The sequence below is a fragment of the Ptychodera flava genome (genome assembly GCF_041260155.1).
Source record: "Ptychodera flava strain L36383 chromosome 23 unlocalized genomic scaffold, AS_Pfla_20210202 Scaffold_24__1_contigs__length_23054250_pilon, whole genome shotgun sequence".
Classification (NCBI taxonomy): Eukaryota; Metazoa; Hemichordata; class Enteropneusta; family Ptychoderidae; genus Ptychodera; species Ptychodera flava.
In genome coordinates, this window is record NW_027248278.1 from 6,542,704 (window position 1) to 6,565,105 (window position 22,402).

General features: G+C 38.0%; 1 protein-coding gene across 1 annotated transcript in view; it reads left to right on the forward strand.

The window, feature by feature from the left end:
• LOC139124885 (speckle-type POZ protein-like) overlaps positions 1-21,269 on the forward strand; it is a 55,540-nt gene extending 34,271 nt beyond the window's left edge. Inside the window, exons 3-9 of the mRNA XM_070690990.1 lie at positions 4,250-4,371; positions 11,896-12,047; positions 14,007-14,134; positions 15,814-15,991; positions 16,625-16,803; positions 17,714-17,856; positions 18,274-21,269. Coding sequence (XP_070547091.1) covers positions 4,250-4,371; positions 11,896-12,047; positions 14,007-14,134; positions 15,814-15,991; positions 16,625-16,803; positions 17,714-17,856; positions 18,274-18,418 — 1,047 coding nt within the window. The 3' untranslated portion in view covers positions 18,419-21,269. The remainder of the gene's footprint in view (positions 1-4,249; positions 4,372-11,895; positions 12,048-14,006; positions 14,135-15,813; positions 15,992-16,624; positions 16,804-17,713; positions 17,857-18,273) is intronic.
• The last annotated feature ends 1,133 nt before the right edge of the window (positions 21,270-22,402 follow it).

Below are 22,402 nucleotides of genomic sequence, written 5' to 3' on the forward strand. Positions count from 1 at the left end.
ATTATTGCCCTCAAAGTATGACTCATCGGCTATGCCTTAATAAGGTAAAATAGGCGTAGATAATCAAGAAAACACAGGCTAACGACGTGGCGGGAAAATCGCATATGTTGTAAACAAATGCTCATGAATAGTATCACATGACATCTCAAAGCTGCGCCTATTGGTTTAGAGGCTAGACATAATGAGGTCATGCATAATGTAACTCGTCGGCGTATGAGCACATTTTCTGTATTAATGTAATGTAATAGAGGTTGCTAATTACAACTGCATTCAGAGGTAAACTTGTGGTAGCCGTATTTGTTGAAAAAATCCCAACAACTAAAATTTCTGTCGATCTCACAACTGGTCTGCGATCGCAGGCAGTGTTGCAAGTGTACGTTCGATCAAAGGGTCATACTGCTGCCCGTCACTGCCCTACAGGCAATTTACCTTCCAATATCTGTAATCAGTCGATATCTCTGTACCTGAGCCCATTACACTCTGTAAAACCGAACAAAATAATAGTCCCAGCCGTCGTTTTTCCAGCGAGTGTCAACGATCATCTGTGGTATGTCCATGCAACGATGATCATATCCGGTATCCACACACTCAGTGACACTGCCCGTCAGGAAATTATATGGATGACAGTTTTGAGACAGTATACAGTAATTGTGAGTAAAAACAGACGCATATTTTGTAGTTTTCTATAAATGTGGTAGTACTCTTTCGGGGCTGGTACACATCAGCAGGGGCTATTACAGCAGCTCTTTGGTGTTTTAGACATCGAATCTTGACAGTACGGCAGTCGACGGGTAGTTGGACCGGTCGGGATGTTCATGTGATCGCTACATTTAGACCTTTCAATGTAGGTTCGTTCAAACAAAGCCATTTTTGTACGGTTTGTACCTATCTGTATTTCTACTCTAGAAACATCATTAGCTTTAAATTGATCCGTAACTTTAAGAACCATGTGAGTTTCTTGTTCTAATGTTTTGATGTTGTAGCATCGACAGCGGTCAACTCTCGTCGAAGTGTCAACCATTTATGCGGAGGGTGGAAAATTTAACTGTCATAGAACTCGTGCATACTGAGGTTGTCAACGTCTTCAAATCATCAAGAAAATAATTATTTTATTGAATAAATTTCGAACAATATCAAATTATTGTAAAACATCTTCATATGATGAAAAATATTAATTGTTATTTTTACCCTAGTGATTGAACCCACCCATTAAAGAAAATGGTTTCTAACATAATGTCACACATGCCAATCACCCTACAATACCCAATCAAATCGCTGGTACCGGCCACACCTCAAAAGCCGGGTTATCGTGCAGACTGAAAGTGTTTTCCACAGCTTAAAAAAAGCAGAGGGGTTGACAATTTACATGACAATGCTTAATTTGCATATTCTTTTGTTGTGAAAATGGATTTTGTATTGTTATTAACAAATGAATAGAATGCTCTGAAAACGCGGGTGGGGTGGCCCACCCCTCAAAATCCCCTCTTGGAGAACCCAGCACCATAATTCTGTGATGTATACATGTCATTTCTAAAGCAACACAGTTATGTTGGTAAATGATTCAAAATCATAAAAGTCCTACACTCCAAGTACCACTACATGTTTTGTTATTAAGTCAATATAATTAGTAGCTAGTTTACACCAATACTGTACCGGTACATGTACTTTGACATAAGTAGAGCTTTAACGTGTGGTCACTGACCGAATTCGACAGGTGGCTGTCCTAGGCTAAGGGCTTTTTACATTAACAGCTTTACAGTAGAGGTGACCTAAGGCAGGTTTGATTGCATCATTTAGGAATGCAAGCATGCACAGTTACAAATGTCTGGCATTCTAAAACACATATCTCAGATGAAACTATGAAACTCCATACACCTCAGATGAAACTATGAAACCCCAAACACCTTGGATGAAACTATGAAACCCAAAACACCCCAGATGAAACTATGAAGCTCCATATACCTCAGATGAAACTATGAAACTCCAAGCACCTCAGATGAAACAATGAAACTCCAAACACCTTGGATGAAACTACGAACTCCAAACATCTCAGATGAAACTATGAAACTCCAAACACCTCAGATGAAACTGTGAAACTTCATGTACCTCAGATGAAAGAAAAGTCACATGGGCTGGGTGTGAGGAGCCCCCTCCTTTAAATTTGCCAGCCCTTGATTTTAGCTAAATTACCCAAAATGGTGTGCCAGTGAAAACGACACGTTTTACAGCACCGTATACAAGCATGTTCTGCATTTGTGAACCACATACAGATCTTGATACAGTTTTACTCCATACTGTTAGTACGGGTACCTACCGTACATTACATCATACATGTACCATACGCTTTGTATGTAACTGTATCAATACAACTGGACAGATATGTAGCCAAAATCGCCTTATACAGAAACAGACTTCCTACTTGTTTTATCGGGGAGCTTTAAAAAACACTTTATGATGTAATAAAACTGTCTGAAAGAATTACTAATACGGTAATTGATTAAGGTTGGTAGATTTGTTGTAATGAGAATCTTTATTTGTACAGTCTATTTTACAAAATTCCCGGGTCAAAATGATTTTTTGGCCAGCATTCACACATTATGCACCTCAGATAAACATTCACCAGTTTCCCAGTGTATGCACAGTGCCTGGGTGGTAATTTATAAGCAAAGCATTCCAAATTACCCTTCCCATCACATCAGGCAAGTTCTGCCTTTTGCAGTATAGTCCCATATGGCCGTGTTTTGGGGTCATCTTGGTGTTTTTAATTTATCACCCTTGCTTGAAGATTCAATCGCAGGGGCTCATACAGTCTGGCATCTACCCAAGTTTTCAGACTGTATGTGGTCGGTAATGTTTGGCAAACATTTTAGAAAATGACAATCTTCCATGGCAAAATGACCCAATGCATATTTAGGAAAAAAATCACAGTATTTTCTCAACATACAGAGTGCATACATTGGTCTGGCAATCTACTTGCACCAAGGGAATATGGGCATATATACCGGTACATACCAGTACAGTACATGTATCGGTACACAGTATAGTGTGCACCCTGGTATTTCCACCCCCTCAATGATAATTGATATTGCCACAATCCAATGAGCATTGCTACTTTTACCATCTGTTGAGAATCTATATGTATTTTCCTGTATCCAATAACTGACATTTTCCTTTTTTCTATTGAACAGCTGAAACTGAAACAGCTAGATAAAAAATCAACATTTCCCACTTTCAAAGTATAATTGATGGTTACGCAATAATGTACCCTCTCCTGGCCCATAATGGATGAAAGGAAACTTTGCACAACATAATGTACATTTGTATGAGGCGAAGCCTAGCACATTATTGTATGCAAAGTTTTGCTTGAGTCTATTCTGGATTGGGAAGGGGTACAACATTGTTATCATTTTAAAGTTTTGGCAACGCCAGAAAATTTGTAGATGTAGAAAACATCTTGGGCCACAATATGGATAATCTAATATTATCAGTAATAATCTGGGGCATGGCATCAGAAAATACACTGGTATTGTCAAAGCTATACTATAATACCTAACAATTTTGACACCCAACAATTTGAAATGTACTCTTTTAAAAAATTGATATTTTAAATATGTCTTATCACATTTGATATATACCAGTGTTCTGATGAACAGTACAGCTTTTACTTAAACAATAAACCTCACCAGTTTACCGGTATATTTGCCGATAGAATATGAGATTTTTACGAAACCTCTGCAAAGGATGCCCAGGACATTAGCCCAGCGTTTCACCTGATGTGAAGTGATGCGTGATGCTAATGAAGAACAGAGCACAAGATACAGTCTGGCAGTCATCAAATGGGTCCCTTGAAACTGTCCAACAGTGAACGTGCAGTGGCCATGTTGAATGCTCTGCACTTGGGGCAGCTGAAAACAGTCAATATAAGACATTTGTTAGTGCATGGAAAAACCTCTTGTTCTTAGTGTTAGATGTATAATAATGTATAATACTTGAGAACTGGAACTTTTCCATCATCCAAAAGTTAATTTATGATTTAAGCGCAAATCTTATTCAAAAGGTCAGAAGGTCATTCAAAAAGGTCATCCAAAAGGTCAAACTTTATCATGCAAAGACATTGGAGTGTGTCAGTCAATATGGTTTATGTCCTAAGTTGATCACCAGGTACCACAGTTTACCATAGACCATAGCATAGACAAAGACCAAATATTTTTCCAGAGACTAATTATTTTTCTTCTATCGCTATTAACAGGTGAAGGTCGTCAAATTTTCATACATGTGGACCATCAATAACTTCAGTTTTTGCCGAGAAGAAATGGGTGAAGTCCTCAAAAGTTCAACATTTTCTGCTGGTGCAAACGACAAACTCAAATGGTAGGAACTGATAAATTATTTATTTAACTATTTACAAATTACTTCTTCTTGTGTTTGTTTATTTATTGTTTGTTTGTTTGTTTGTTTGTTTAGATAAATGAAAAAAAATGTAATTTTAGTATCTGTATTCCTGTTGATTAATAAAGTTTATTTTTAAGATTCCAAACTAAAAGATATTCTTGAACAAACTCTTTATTAACTTTATCTGACAATAGGATCAGCCCTTTTTCCACAATGGTTTGGTCCAATCCCATTGTTTTCCTTGGCAAAATTACACCTTTACTGAGAGAGAGAGGGGTGCTAAGGGATTGCTAGATTAGACAGCACACCCTGCAGTGTGTAAATGATGGACATTTTAATTTCTGGCACTCCTTTGATGCATATTCTCTCCTCCATATTTCAATAAAAAATCTTTGCACTTTGCTTTCATGTAGATCCCGTTTGAAGTATCATATATCAAAAAGTATCGTATGTCCTGTATGAAGAATTTAATTTAGTGGTATAATTGAATCTATATCAATGTTTTGTTCTGCTTAGTGGCTACTTTACTGAAAACCTGGAACCGAAACTGTTGTTAAGTACACAGAAATAATTGAGGCTATGTTTCTGTTAGCGACATTTTTAAGCTCCCATAGCCATATGTATATATGGCAATGGAAGCTATTCTTATAGGCTAGGGAAATGTCTGTATGTATGTATGTCTGTATGTCTGTATGTCTGTCCGTCAACATCAAAAACTCCAAAACCGCTGTACATTTCATCTTGATATTTGTTGTGTACATGGATGATGGGCTGTAGATGAGATTTTGTTCAAATGAAGTTGTCATTGCCAAAAATATGCAAATAAGTGAAAAATGTAAAAACAGTCAAAATTGAAAAAACTCAATAACCACTGAGCAGATTACATGAAAAATTAGCATGTAAGTACTTTGGGCTGACATGAAATGATTGTGCACATCTTGGGTCAGTATCTTGGACTTGCTATTTTTCATGAATTTTTTTGTAATTTTCTCCCATTTTTGGTCAAAAAATCTCCTGCTCTGAAACCACAAGTCCGATTGATTTGAAACTTGGTATGGAAGTGCATAGGAGTGACCTTTCCCAAATTTGGGCAAATCGTGGTGAAATTTGCATATTTTTGGTTTACACGTCCATAGACTCCCATGTATAAGGCAGATCTCCATAGACTCCCATGTATATGGCCACGAAAAATAAAAATTTAGTTTCTCATCGTATTCATATTGCAAAAAGGATGCAGTGACACAATTTTTTGGTCCCCACAGATTAATTCCAGTGAGCTTATAGATTGGGTCATGTCCGTCTGTTCGTCCATCCGTAAGTCCATCCGTTCACGCATATATCTCGGATATTTTGACAAAATGTCATGTGACCTTGATGACCTTTGATCTCAAATATACATATTTGTCCATAACTCAGTAACCACAAGTGCTACAGCCTTCATGTATGGTATGATGGGACACCTTATGACGCAACATATTGTACCTCATTAATTATGTGCATATCTAATTTTGAGCGAGCCAATAGAGCTAGAGGTCTGATTTTTGGTATATAGGGATAACTTAGCAAAACAATTTTTTTGACAAAATGTCACGTGACCTCGGTGACCTTTGACCTCAAATATACATATTTGTCCATAACTCAGTAACCACAAGTGCTACAGCCTTCAAGTATGGTATGATGGGACACCTTATGACGCCACATATTGTACCTCATTAATTATGCACATATCTAATTTTGAGCGAGCCAATAGAGCTAGAGGTCTGATTTTTGGTATATAGGGATAACTTAGCAAAACAATTTTTTTGACAAAATGTCATGTGACCTGGGTGACCTTTGACCTCAAATATACATATTTGTCCATAACTCAGTAACCACAAGTGCTACAGCCTTCATGTATGGTATGATGGGACACCTTATGACGCCACATATCGTACCTCATTAATTATGCGCATATCTAATTTTGAGCGAGCCAATAGAGCTAGAGGTCTGATTTTTGGTATATAGGGATAACTTAGCAATACAATTTTTTTGACAAAATGTCACGTGACCTGGATGACCTTTGACCTCAAATATACATATTTGTCCATAACTCAGTAACCACAAGTGCTACACCCTTCATGTTTGGTATGATTGGACACCTTATGACGCCACATACTGTACCTTAATAATTATGCGCATATCTCATTCTGAGCGAGCCAATAGAGCTGGATGTCTGATTTTTGGTATGTAGGGATAACTTAGCAATACAATTTTTTGACAAAATGTCACGTGACCTGGATGACCTTTGACCTCAAATATACATATTTGTCCATAACTCAGTAACCACAAGTGCTACACCCTTCATGTATGGTATGATGGGACAGTTTATGACACCACATATTGTACCTCATTAATTATGCACATATCTAATTTTGAGCGAGTCAATAGAGCTAGAGGTCTGATTTTTGGTATGTAGGGATAACTTAGCAAAACAATTTTTTTGACAAAATGTCACGTGACCTCGGTGACCTTTGACCTCAAATATACATATTTTTCCATAACTCGGTAACCACAAGTGCTACACCCTTCATGTTTGGTATGATTGGACACCTTATGACGCCACATACTGTACCTTAATAATTATGCGCATATCTCATTCTGAGCGAGCCAATAGAGCTGGATGTCTGATTTTGGTATATAGGGATAACTATAGGAGAGAAATTATTTGACCAAATGTCATGTGACCTCGATGACCTTTTACCTAAAATATATGTTTATGTCAATAAATAGTGTTATGTCCTTTGTATTTAGTAGGATGGGAGACCTTATGACAACACACGCTTTACCTCATTAATTATGTACACATCTAATTCTGGGCAAGCGAATAGAGCTAGAGATCTGATTTTTTGGCATATAGGGATTAATTAGCAATATAATTTTTTTTCAAAAATGTCATGTGACCTCGATGACCTTTGACCTTGATTATACATATATATGCATATTTCAGTAACCACAAGTTCTATACTCTCCAATTTTGATAGGATATTAGACCTTAAGATGTCACATCTTGTACCTCATTTGTAATGCGCATATGTATTTCTTGGCTGGCCAATACTGCTAGAGGTCTGATCTTTTTTCCCGATTTAGAACCATAACTTAGACATGCCACATGTGTTTCAAATTGGGAACAACGACATAGACCTATGTGCCCATAGATCTCAACATATACACTCCAGTGATACTTCTTAATGACCATATTTTCCTGCCCCATCAAGACTAATACTCCTATTACAAGTGGGGACTATGTCATTGTAAATGACTTGTTGAGTTAATGGTTGTATCACAGTATTCGATATATCTCATTCTGTATTTTTTCCATTTTATATTCTGAATAATTACATTAAACATATTTCACTGTCTCCAGTACATTTCATTTAAGTATTTTCACTTCATGCACTTTATCCCTTTCACACATGTTCAAATATCTGACCAGAGAACAAACACTAAATAGTCCAGGATGGGAGCTACAGTGTCATTGACGCTATTTTTTAATAGTGTTCTATCAAGACATTTTCTTTTTTGTCACATTCATGGTAGTTGATAAGTAAAACATACACATGACAATCAAAATTCCTTGCATTTAACGCAGCACTCTCCTCAAAATTGAAAGATTTGAATTTTTGCTAAAACTTAGTCTTTCCATAAGGAAACTTTAAATCAATCCCTTTAAAAAGCTAGAATAAAAATCAGCAGTCACTTGGCACAATTTAGAGTTGGAGAAACAAATGAACACTCACTGATATTTCAAATTCAAAATGGCTGTCATCCCTGTGTTAACTCTATGGGGAGAAATAACATTTTCTTTCTTTGAAAAACGAGGACGATGAAATTTTTTCTAACACCGAGAGCTTCAAAACGAGCTCCCACAAATGGTAGACCAGAAAAGTATTTGAAAAATTTTAGAGTCCAAATATCTGTCCTCATCAGGTGCATTCTACCTTAACCTGGTCACCCCCGATTCCCTGTAAACAGGTCCATGCCTACCACCGATAACAATAGGTTTGGACCAAACCATGGTGGTGAAAGGGTTAAAGGGACAAAGTCGGCCATTTTCATGGATTTTGTTTGATACAAGACACTATTTATATTGTTTGACATGTTGAAAGATAATGAATGGGTGACCATGCATATATTCGACCTCGATTTTAGACAAATGAAACCATCACGAGAAAGAATTAATGGTCATGACCATTTATTCTTTCTCGCGTTGGTTTCATGTATCATGTCTAAAACGTGGTCGAATATACATGCATGGTCACCCATTCATTCAGTATCTTTCAACATGTCAAACAATACGGTATAAGTAGTATCACGTATCAAACAAAATTCATGAAAAAATGGCTGACTTTGTCCCTTTAATGGGGAGGAGATTTAACTTTATTTAGGTTATCATACACAAGTTTGCCCTTTTGGGGACAGCAACCTATATTACATGTATTTTTGAGTGATTTCCTGATTTGCTAATTAGTGTATATCATATGTGGGACTATCACTGCACTAACTCATTTCCATCCATTTACCTAAGGCAACCCAATTTTTACTGTCTATGGCTCTATCATTACACCAGTACCAGTGTAACACATTGTGTTGATTAAGACTACAGGATATTTAATGTAACATGTACATGTGTGTAACATGACATCCTGTCCATAGTGTATAGGATAGCATTTGGAATATGTACCTGGTAGATGTGTAGAGATGTACGTAAAATTGTGTTCAACTTCTAACTTCTTAGCTTTCAATTATCCTGACAGACAGATGCATTGATTACAAACTAGAGGTGTGTTTAAAGGGGCAAACCTAAGTCCAGCGACATTGACCGTTTATCCCTTCCAAAATCACCCTTGAATAAAATGCAGCTCAAATTTGCAACATAATTGCACGCGCCGACGACTACGGAGCGACGAAAAGAGACATTGAAGTAGACGACATTTATGGAAATGAGCTCGGAATCCCATGGGCGCGAAAGGGCTCATGGGAGGAGCGTTCGTGACGTCATCGGCGATACACGAACGTGTGTAACAGCCTACCAAAGCATTGGAGTCTATGACTGCAGGAGTGCAGTTCTGCACGTTACGACTCTTTAATGCTCCGTAGCATAACAAATAGTTACTGTTGTTCAGTTTAGTGCAAACATCACTCAGGGAAGAACAAACGGAGTCAGCTTTTACCGTCTTCCCACAGAACAGCTTTTTCGAAGACAGTGGCTAAAGAAAGTCGGGCGAGTTTAAAAATCTGTAAAAGATACAACGTTATGTTCTAATTCTTTCAGGATGATTGTTTTATAAGAGGTTTCGGGATTCTGATACCGATACAAGACGAAACTACACAACGCGGTTCGTATCTTGACATGCTGAGTCAGCCTACTATCGCCGGTTTTAACCAGATAAATATTAATATTGGCGATTTCGGGACTCTAAAATCCGAAGACGAAACTACACAAAGCGTCTCTTATCTTGACATCCCGGGTCTGCCACATCTCCGATATATAACCAATAAATATAGGCAATTTCGGGACTATACCTTGTAATATTGATATTACAAGATATTGGAATGACTTTTTGCCTACTGTGTCTCGGCACGCCGGGTGTGAGAAATCGCCGATATTATATTTAGGCCTACCCGATAAATATCAATTGCGCCGGAACTCCTAGGCTAATATCGATACCAGACGATCCTAGATTTACTTGCACTGTGTGGAGTTGGCATGCCGGGTCTACGAAATCACGGATATTTATCCGATAAATATCGGCGACTTAGGACTTTAACTCTGATACTAGACGATACTTTGTCAAATCGTGGGTAAATATCCGATGTATATCAGAGATTTCACCACCTAACAGATCTGACCACCCGAATACCTCTGTCCGACTCTTAGTTCAAAAATAGCATCCATGGCCGGAAGTCAAGAATACTGTATGTTTTACATTATTAGATTTATTAATGCACGAAATACATTTTTTACATGTAAAGCATTTTTTTTTCATTAAATGTCCACACGGGGCCGATGGGATATCACCGGGACTCGGGAGGCCCTTGCACAAATTAGGGCCTACATTCTTTACATGTAAACATTTTTACTTGGCGATCGGGACTTGAACAGAGGACATATCGAAAATCATCGGGAGTTTGGGCTGGTCTTGTATGTAACACATTCCTTACAACAAGCTTTAATTAATAGCGGGCAAATATTCATTATATCGGCGATTTCATCACTTTGTAGATCTGAGTAAGTACGACTTCCTAAGTTCGACACCAGCTTCGAAAAACAGACGACACTATAATAGATTTGTCAAATTGCGAATAAATATTTTCTGATACATATCGGAGATTTCGCAACCTTAAAGATCTGGCCAAGCTCGACTTACATGGTAACACATACAATCAGTCAATCATTCCGTATCATTCACGAACCAAAAATTAATTTTAAGCGACTGATACAGAAAACTCTGTTTTAGAAACGTAGCGTTGAAGGATCGCAGGGTCACTCAGTCTCTCCAATCCAGTTCGGGGTCTGTACAAGCACAGTGACTCCCTCCGCTGAATCATACACAAAACGCAAGCAACCAAGATATGAACGATGTTTTGAGATGCTTTCTAATTATTACATATCTTGGACAGGTTCAAATTAGTATGGTTTGATTTCAGTCAGGGAAAAGTAATACTCGATGTCAGAAATATCGCTGTCCGAACTCTCCATAGTCGTCTTACGAACGCGCTGAACTGTTCACAGTACTCCTCCAGCTGCAAGCTACAATCGTCTGTATCGCCGATGACGTCACGCACGCTTCTCCCATGAGCCCTTTCGCGCCCATGGAATTCCGGGCTCATTTCCATAAATGTCGTCTACTTCAAGTTCTCTTTTCGTCGTGCCGTAGTCGTCAGCGCGTGCAATTATGTTGCAAATTTGAGCTGCATTTTACTCAAGGGTGATTTTGGAAGGGATAAACTGTCAAAGTCGCTGGACTTAGGTTTCCCTTTAACCCTTTTCCTGCCAAGTCCATATTTCACCACCAGGTCAAGATGGTTAAAATTAATGAAAGACAACGTATTCCATATGATGTATTTTAACATAATACTGTACATTTGAAGGCTGTTGAAAACATAATACTGTAAAGTTGATTTTTTTGGACAAAAGATGCTATAACATACCAAGCCAAGTGGGTGAAAATACGTCATGTTTTGGCTCAATACCGCTTTTTACTGACTTGGCTGATGGGGAAGTGATACAGTTATTACTGTCTGGCAGGAAAAGGGTTAAAGGGGCAGACCTCATTCCCTGGTTTTCATATTAGTCCTTGTTGCAATTGAGTAATTACATGGTTGTGGCCCTTTGTTTTCCATTTACCATGCTGGCCAATTTGCTTTGAGATAACGCTGATAAACGACCTGCCCCTTTAAGGACAGATTTCATCATACACAATTTCTATACACAATTTCTATGTGTTTTCCCACTCTTCCTAGGTGCCTGCGGGTGAATCCAAAAGGTTTAGATGAAGAAAGCAAAGACTATCTCTCCCTTTATCTTCTCTTACTGTCTTGCAATAAAAGTGAAGTCAGAGCCAAGTTCAAATTCTCCATACTCAATGCCAAACGTGAAGAAACGAAAGCCATGGGTAAGTACGGCAGCTACAGCCAATTCAAGACCTTTACTTGTGGTTTTCCCAAATTTACCATACTATCTAATGAGTCATTCTATAATCTGGCCCTAGGATGTGTTTTCAAATGCGCAAGAAAGCGTGTGCAAGAGATTCTGCAATCATCCAGACTTTTGCAGTCATGAATTGGCCCACCAGACTGATGACCCTAACCAGTGGCAGATTGTGATGTTAGAGGATGCTGATAAATTTGCACTCACTGGCTTGCAAATACTTTAAAATTGGTTGTAATCTAAAATTAATGTGCGCTGTAATTTTACTGATGAACCTATATCTACACTTATGAACTGTACAAGATTTTCTGTGGAATTATTGACATATGCCACTATGCACAAAATCATTTTAGTGATATCCTCATGTCGGTTTCATCTTTATCGACATTTCAAATTTGCAAACAGCCGTACAAACGTGCACTCTTGAAAGTACAGATGAACTTCGGTCAAAGTAGATGTGAACCATTTTTGACCGGTCATATGGTCTACATGTACCATAGCAAAAAATAAACCTTTGTTATCAGAGGTTGGGTCAATTGTCTGCTCTTCATGCCTGTTGTAAAAGGTGATCTTGACATTTTTGGCCTTGCTTAGAAAAGTAAATTGACCTTTAAAAAGTTGTAATGACTTCCAAGATTTGGTATTTCAATGTGCTTTATGTTATAAAACAGGAAAAGCTTTCAATATGTACAGGAAGGAAGTTACAGAAAAATTGTGATGTATCTCGTGTAAAAGCCAGAGTATGGTACATGGAGACAAGCAGTCTTAGATACGGTAGTCTGGAAATAATTGAAATGCTGAGCTGATAAAAGAAAAAAGCTGATTCATCAGTATGTGTGATCAAAATGTGATTTTAGATAAGACTGTACTGCCAGTGGTAAACATAGTTGACAGGTGAACTATCCCAAAAGTGCAGTGATACAGTATCATAGCTCTGTCAATACCTGTCAATTTTGCGATATCATACCTTCAGATTATTACTGATATTGTATCTGGTTTTTCCAGCATTGTGGCCCCAGATGTTTTCTACATCTACAAATTCACTGGCATTGGCAAAACTATAAAATAATAGCAATAATGTACCCCCTCCCGGCCCATAATGGACTCAAGCAAACTTTGCACTCCATAATGTACTCAGCTTCACCTTATACATTACTGGTATGCTGTGCAAAGTTTGCTTTCGTCTATTCATGGGCAGGGAGGGGGTACATCATTGCTTAAATAATGTGTACCATGAAAATAAAGATGAACAATTGTTCATGCAAGGTCAGCTCTGGCAGAGTCACCCCTCCCCCTGCTAGAGTTTAAGTCCCCCCCTCCCCAGACACTCCCTCTAACCCTATCTGTATCCTTAGCCCCATCTTGTGTGTTGGACGTGGGCAGGGAGTCACCATCGTGATGTCCAGTACAACTAAAATTCCTTATTCCCAGAGGACAAATCTAATCTTATACCGGTATATCTTGTAATCACCCAAGCTTCTTGCTGAAAAAATGTTAAATGTTGGCAGCGCATGTGTAGCAGTATGCCAGTACAGTTGTAGCCATACAGTACTTGAGTCAAATTGACCTGTTTGTTCACTGATATTCAGCTGGCTATTGTCACATGAGAAATTTTCATATCCATTTTTAGCATGGTTTTGGTGGGCAAATGGTGACACACCTCCCCTGAATCCTCTCTCTATGCTTGCATTGTCTCCCATATAATCACAATTTTCCACCAATGTGAGAAACGTAATCCAGATGAGCATTTTCACAAATTTACATGTAGCATTCTAACAGGTATACCATGTACTTATATTATTTGACATGTACCGGTACATTGTACGGTATGCAGGTATCTTATGTTTTCCTGAAACGCGAGTTTGCCCGAATTGCAATTTTTCAGTTCTCCGTTGCTGTAATTTTTTTTTCTTTGTTTTGACAGAGAGTCAGAGAGCTTACAGATTTGTACAGGGCAAGGACTGGGGTTTCAAGAAATTTATACGACGTGACTTCCTTATGGAAGAGACCAATGGGCTCCTTCCAGACGACAAGCTTACATTGTTCTGTGAGGTGAGTATCACTAACACATGATATGATTGGCTGAGTGTTAGAAAGTATCACTAACACAAAATATGATTGGCTGACAATGCTGTCTAACAAGACTGGGCAAGTTTATTTTGTGGCAACATTTACGGTATGAACAATCATGTTCAATGAAATTGTGCTGAAAGGTACAGTTGCTTGTGTCTGCCAGCAATACGGTCGACATCTGCCTTCGCTAGTCACAACGACTTACCGGTATTGCAGAGTCTACCATGATATACTCACTCATATACTCCCTATAGCTGTGCTTAACCCTTTAAATCTTTCACCACAATGGTATCACCCATATCCATTGATATCAATGGTGAGTGTGGGACTGTTGACATGGAATAGGGGTTAACAGTATCAACCCTGATCACAAACCCTCCGAATACTGCCACAGTGATAACAAATGACAGATTTATATCACGGCACAATGGTTCTACTCCAGAATAAAAAAGACACAGTGTTTTGCAGACTCAGTACACCCAAGAGATCATGGCGGTTCAAACAAACCCGTGTTTATTAATGCATACAAAATACACATATTTCTGTGCGCGATGCGCACATGGTTTTGTTTGTACCGTGGTATATTCGAATTCAGGGTTTAACTTATTTAGATCAGTCACAATTTGTCCTTAAAAACTAAAAAACGATATACTGTGTAAACAAAATTGGGCAACTGAGTTTAATGTAGTATGAGCCTTGAGAGTGAAAGACTTATACTTTGGCTCAAAATTTCCTGAACGAAACTTTCAACCATTCTCTTACCAAATCAACAATAGAAATCAGGGCTCACTGTTCAAACTTTGGAACTAGTGAAACAAATTACCCAACAACATTTCGCCACATTTGAAACCCAAAATGGCCGCCATTACTTTGTTAACTCTATGGGGGAAAATTAAAGTTTGGATTTTCGAAAAACTAAGCTGGTGAAAGTTTTTTTTTTTCTCAAAGAACTTTAAAATAAGCCCGAACAAGTGGTAGATCAGAAAAGAATTGTAGCAATTTGAGATGTCATTTATTGTGTTTTGCTGTATGGCGCCCTCATGCACCGACACGTATTACCTTTTAGCATGCTTATGGAGCACATTGCAGATGTGATATTAATCATTCAGTCTAGTCTTTTCTGTAAATGCCGTCAGGGCAATACTTGCTCAATCTGCTCACCCCCAATTTCTCTGTGCATCGGTCCACAATTGCCAATTGATAACAATGAGTTTGGGCCAAACCATGGTGGTGAAAGGGTTAATTTCTGTTTTAATAAGGGTATGAATGTTTTATACAGGGCATATTTTAATGACGCATATGAGATTAACTGAGACTGTGCATTGCATATACAATGCTTATTTCATAGATTGATTTACAGGTTTTTTTTACGCTTATTGAAGTGACTGTCATAGAATTTTAAAACCTTGAAAGTCTTGTAAAATTAAATTGAGTTCTGGAAAATCCTGAAAAATTGATAAAGCATTCAAATTTTGCGAAAATGACAAGTTAATTGAAATTACAAGGTAAAAAAATTATGTCATGAAAATGCTAATTTTGACTTCAAGTCCTTGTAAATAGCTGAATAATACTCAAGTCCTTAAATTTTAAGTGACTCAGATCATACTGACCCGAAAACGATTGATTTAAGGAGTGATTGATTGATTGATTATTTTCAGGTGAGTGTAGTTGCGGAGTCTGTCAACATATCGGGCCAATCCAGCCAAACACAACTTAAAGTACCTGAATGCAAACTAGCGGATGACCTGGGAGCACTATGGGAAAAGTCGTCGTTCAGCGATGTCACGTTATGCGTCAACGGCCGGGAGTACCAGGCACACAAGGCAATACTAGCTGGTAAAGATTGAACCTGTTCTAACCCTGATTTCTTTTAACCCCGTGAGCGCCAAAATGTAGCCCAGTCAATTTTTTCAGATTTTTGCCAAAATTTTGATAAAGAACTGTAGGCAATGAAATATGATGTCCGTTTGTTCCAACATTATCAATAAAATGCAGAAAGATTCATAGCTATTCATAGAAATTGGTAAAATGTTGCACTAAAATTTAAGTGGAAAAAATTGCAGGACTCAAAGGGCTAAAAAGGTCTCAGTTTAATAATTTAGAGACTTGAGGCAAAGTCTGTGATGTTACAATTACATCAGGGGTACTGATCATTACGTGAAATGCCACTACACAGGGTATTGATTAAAAAAAAACACAAACACAAACACACACAACCTGTGCATCTGTGATGTCTATAATGTTAACAATGACCATATTGAAGGAAATTCTGGACTAGAATTCATTTGTCAACAAAAACATGGTATATGGTATTTGATGTACACAACCCATTGTTTTGGCTAAGCTTGTACTTCATATGTCAACGTATTTAAGAAAGAAAACAAGGACTTGTACAAAAAAAATGGATATGTTATGAAAGTAACAGCTATTTTCCCTGTAAATAAGTAAATATTTTGTATTGTTTCGTAGCTCGTTCCATGGTTTTTAATGCAATGTTTGAACACGACATGGAAGAGAAGAAACTCAACAGAGTGGAAATCACAGATGTAGACCACGAAGTCCTTCGAGAGATGCTACGATTTATTTATACCGGGAAAGCTCCGAATTTAGAAAAGATGGCTGATGATCTCCTGGCAGCAGCTGACAAGGTAGGGTATACTGGCACAATCCAAACTGTGGTGGTGCTCTAAGAAGCACACCACTGCTACAGCTCGCCAAATATGCAAATTACACTTCCAGAAAGGTCACGGGGTCATTTGTGAGATCACTGATGAGATATTGCTGCAAACACAAGCTGGGCTTCTTTTCTTTCATTATTCTTGAGTCATACAGCAGTCTCATGTTACTTGTGTTTCATGGACTAGAGTCTCACTTCAATATGCTGAATAGCAATTTTTCATCAACTGATGTTTGCATGTTCATGACACGATTGACCTGGTGAGCTGAAAGGGTATGGTAATACAGTGTACACAATAACTGTGCTTGTATCCAAAATCAAAAGTTATTCAAAGGTACATGTTGTAGCTGGCTGTCAAAGAATTGTTTTCTAGAAACAAAAGCATGTGAATGTGATATGAGGCAGAAATATTCGATAACTATGTATGATGTTACTGAGTCACCTGTAGTGGATGCGTATGAGTTCTTGGCATGCTACCACAGCTTAAATTATGTCAAAGACTTTTGCTGAAGTAAAAACTTATACAATTCTTTTGCAGTCGTACGACTTAGTCATAGCAAAAACCATGGGCTTATACCAACTTGTTTTGTTGGAAGGGTTTACCCCTTTGAGTGCTGGAGTCATTTTTTTGTCCCCCTATGAAATATGACTCAGTCAATTCATTTCAGATTTTTCCCAAAATTTTTATCAAAAGCTGTAGCCAATGAAAAGTGATGTCCATTTGGTCCAAAAGAATCAAAAAAATACTGAAAAAAATTGTAAAAATTGATAAAATGTTGCACTAAAATTTTGGTGGGTAAAATTACAGCACTCAAAGGAGTAGGAGTTTAAAGCATTCAATGATTCACAATTTGAGTAATACCTTGTCTTTTGTCACCTAGTATGCCCTGGAAAGACTCAAAGTGATGTGTGAGGAGGCGCTCTGCTCAAATCTGTCAGTGGATAATGTGTGCGAGGTCTTAGTGTTAGCAGATCTACACAGTGCTGACCAGCTCAAAGGAGTTGCCATCGACTTCATAAACAGGTAACTCTCTCTCTCTCTCTCTCTCTCTCTCTCTCTCTCTCTCTCTCTCTCGCTCTCTCTCTCTCCAAAGTTTCCAAACTTGATTGTTGAATAGGTTTGTTTTTTCCAACATTAATATACACAGATACATTTGTTGAACCATATGCTAATAATAGACTACAGTGCACAGTATGTGAAACGTATACCAGCCTCTGATATTTATTGATATATTGTTCGGTACGTGAATCATGGAATATGAATGGACCACACTACAGTACAGACAAGGCATTGTGCGTTAAACCATAACACGACTTCTTCTCCAGCCATTTTCCATAGAACACTACAGTAGTCAGAGTGCAACGTTTCATTCCAGAATAGACCTATTCAGATATCACAGGTAATATCTTTGTGGGGTTTTTTTTGTCTTTTTCCATTCAGCCATGCCATGGATGTCATGGACACCAACGGCTGGAAAACCATGGTACAGAACCATCCCCACCTGGTTGCCGACGCTTTCCGTGCCCTTGCCAGTGCACAGAGCCCGCTGCTTGGACCACCCAGGAAGAAGTGCAAACAGTCCTGAAAGAGGAAAAGATAGACTCTAGACAGGGATTAAGAGAGAACCCTCGTTCCGGAACCACCATGGAATGTTTCAGTGCATGGAACCATGGACGCACACAGTGATCCCATAAACACACAGACTGCTATGACACTGTCCAGTACAGACATATGCACACATGCAAATTCATTGGAGCACCATCTGATGTGAAAATTCGGGCACCCATTTCATTTACTACCCACACATACGTATATCGTTAACCCTTTGAGTGCCAAGGTCAATTTTTGCCACCGTTATAAAATATAGCCCAGTCAGTTTTTTCAGATTTTTGACAAAATTTTGATCAAAAACTGTAACCAATGAAATGTAATGCCCATTTGGTCCAAAATTATCAAACCAAATGCAGAAAAAATTCATAAATATTGGTAAAATATTTCAATGAAATTTTGGTGGGGAAATTACAGCACTCAAAGAGTTAATTAAGGCTTAGGCAAGACTGAAAAACACAAGGCCCACGCTAAGCTACATTGAAATTCAACAGTATCTTAGAGGGTATCTCTGTATTTATTTATTCATGAAAGGCACCCTCAGACATGCAATGATTAACACAATAAGGAAGATGAATCCATGGCTCTCCTGATGTGGCTTGAAGTCTCTAAACTACACCATCTCCTTTTTTCAATTTGTTTTTACATTACATGAAATCATCACATATCAGTGTGTGCTTGAATGTCACCCATTCACAATCACAATTGGTTGCAATATTTCAAATCTTCCTCCCCATTTCCATGTATATAAATCCCAATTAGCTTTGGAAACAATGGAATTAGACAACCCTATGATGTTGGACAGGTTAATATTTTTGTATTGCAGACAAATACATACACACACACTTAAACTTAGCCAAGAGGGATGGAGCAATCCATACTGGGAGGGAGGGGGCAATCTATTTTTTATTTGCATTGGGAGTGGAGCAATACATTTGTATTTGCATATTTGGGATGGGGTAAAGTTATCCATTCTGTATTTGCATATAAAGGGGGTGGGGCATTCCATTCTGTTTTCATTCGAGGGGTGGGGGGTTGAAAAATCAATACTTGCATCCTCCAACTTGACCCATACGTACATCAAAAAAATTTAATGGCTAAGCCAATATTTCTTCTGGAGAACACTTCAACCTGTTGTTTTACAGGGTATTTCGGCGTTTCTAAGGTACACATATTTTGGATTGACTGCCAACATGAAACAGTGGCTATAAATTATGGTTGTGACCGCTCAAATGCATTGACATTCACCAATCCGTCTGATCAGCAGAATTGCAAATTCACAGATACAGATGGATAGCCCTTACTGTCACTGACCATGGTACCACTGGATTTGTTTCTGCATTCATCCACATTAGGTAAAATACCCCTCCGGGACAGACATTAGGACTCTCAAACTTTTACAATTCTTTTCTGATCTACCACTTGTGGGGGTTCATTTCAAAGCTCTCCATGTAAGAAAACTTTTTACCCACTTAGTTTTTTGAAATTCGAAAATTTTATATTTAGCCATAGCATTAACACAGGATAGTGGCCATTTTGAATTTTAAATATTTGTAAATCTTGGGTTATTTGTTTCTCTAGTACCAAAATTTTGTACGGTGACCTGCGATTTTCATTCTTGATTTTGAAAGAGAATGGTTGAAAGATTCTTTAAGGAAAGTTTGAGAAAAAGTTTAAGTCTTTCACTTTTGAGGCGCATACTACCTTAAATATAAAATGGATTGCTCACACATGAAGAGGCACTGCAATTCAAATGCATTGACCTGTTCATCATCAAACTTAGTGAAACCCCTATTGTTTCCCTTTACAAGGTTAGACTTCTTTATTTCTAATGGAGGAGGGGAGGTGGGAGGGGCAGGTCTGAATGTGCACTGATGATGATGATTTCAGGGGGAAGCTTTGCAGGTTCTGTAATATATTCATTGATATTTTACTGCATTTTCTATAACCTTTCCACAACTATGGTTTGAACCAATCCATTGTTTTCTACTGGAACGTTGGACCTCAGAGAGGCAAATGGGGGTGGAAGGGTTAGGACATAATTTCAGCTCAGCACACGTTCCACTGCACTAACTAACAGACATGCATATGTTCCTTGCACTGTGACAGTTGACCCTCCAGTTGGACTGCCAGCATCCCTCATACATTGTACTTTGGTGTGACCCTCCGCATTGACTTTTCACATGGTGTGGTTGGACCATTATTATAAAGAGGGGAGCGAAAGGGTCCAGCTACCTTTATGCAGAGACAGTACAGAGATTTTTCTCAACAGCTTTGGACTTTCAGAGAAATGTACCTTACATCCTGTGAGCTGTATTTTTCTCCATTCTTAATCTGTGTACATATACATACATGTATATGTTTTATATAAATATATGTAAAGTGATACATTATAGCAAAACATCTGCCAAAGATCTTTCCAGGACTTTCCCGCTTGGAAGATATGGGTTTGTTTATTCTCTGTGGATGTTTAATTCAGTGGATAAGCTTCAGCTTCAGTGAGTCCGTACCTGAGAAGGTCACATCTCCAGGTTGTAGTGCTTTTTAAAAGATGATCACATTGTGCGATTTCAACCCTTTTTCTTCTGTCTGAAACTGGATGAACTGATCCCCTAAGAATAGCTGGGTTATTCTATAGTGCTACTAAAGGTAGGTTTATTTGAAACTCGTTTATCAACCCTTACAAAATATTCTATGAACTTCTATAGAATTCTATAGAATTTTGTTTTTATAGAATTCTATAGAATCTTGCTTTTATAGAATTCAATAGAACATGTTGCCAAAACTATAGATGTCTATAGAACTTCTATAGATATCTGTTAGCTATAGAAATCTGTAGAATTCTATTGTATTTTGCATATGGGCATGCTTAAGTCTGCAATTACTTTTTCTTCACTACTCTCCTTGTATATGGATTTGAATTTTTTTTCTTGTCATGTACTCCAGATATTTCTCCTCCACCAGTTCCCATGAACAGCCCTATTTCAGAAACTGAAGAAAATCAACAGCTCAACATACTAGCCATGAAATTTCTACAAGTGTACAGTGATCTCACCAAGTTGTTTCTGATTGGCTGCCTTTGTTGTCAAACCAGGCATCAAAGGGGCTTGTTGCATATGCTTGGAGGATGTAACCATGGTGATAAGACCATTTAAATGCTGCAGTGTAATCCTTGGAGGCATATCAAATGCCATATTGTCATCACAAACTCATTTCTGTAAACGTCATCATAAACATTACTCCATGTTCTATGCCTCAAATCCAACTCTGACAACACCAGTCTACAGCCATACAACAAGGCTTTGCATACTGGACATTTCTGGTTTCCAGTGACATGCAGCGTTAACCCTTTGAGTGCCAAAAGTCAACTTTTGTAGCCTTGATAAAATATTACCCCGTACAAATGTTTTTAAGTCTGGACAGTTATTTTTTTCAGATTTTTCCAAAAATTTTGATCAAAATCTGCTGCAATGAAGAGTGATATAAATTCGGTCCAAAATTATCAAAAGAAATTGCAAAAAATTCAAATAACTTAGTACAATATTGCACTTCAATTTTGGCGGGCAGAAAAATTACAACACTCAAAGGGTTAATATGATCAGCTAAAATACCTGAACATTGGTTAAGAGCAATGGTACATGGTAGGACAGATAAGCTTGCTTTGTTACTGTGAAAAGAGGATATTCTGTGCTTAAAGGTATACAGTCACCTGTAATCTAAATATGCCCATATATGGTCAAAGGGGCGTCCCTTGGTATTCAAAATGCCCATTTGAGGGCGCTGTTTTTAAAAAGAGGCCACCCGCTTAAAATCTGTGATTGGTTAGATTTTCTCTTTCCATAGTAACTGTGGCAAAATTGCAACAGGTGACAGTATACCTTTACAACCATTTTCAGTAATAGAGCGCGAAGCCACTTCAGTGAACTGCAATAAAACTGCTCACACTAATTAGTTTCAGCTG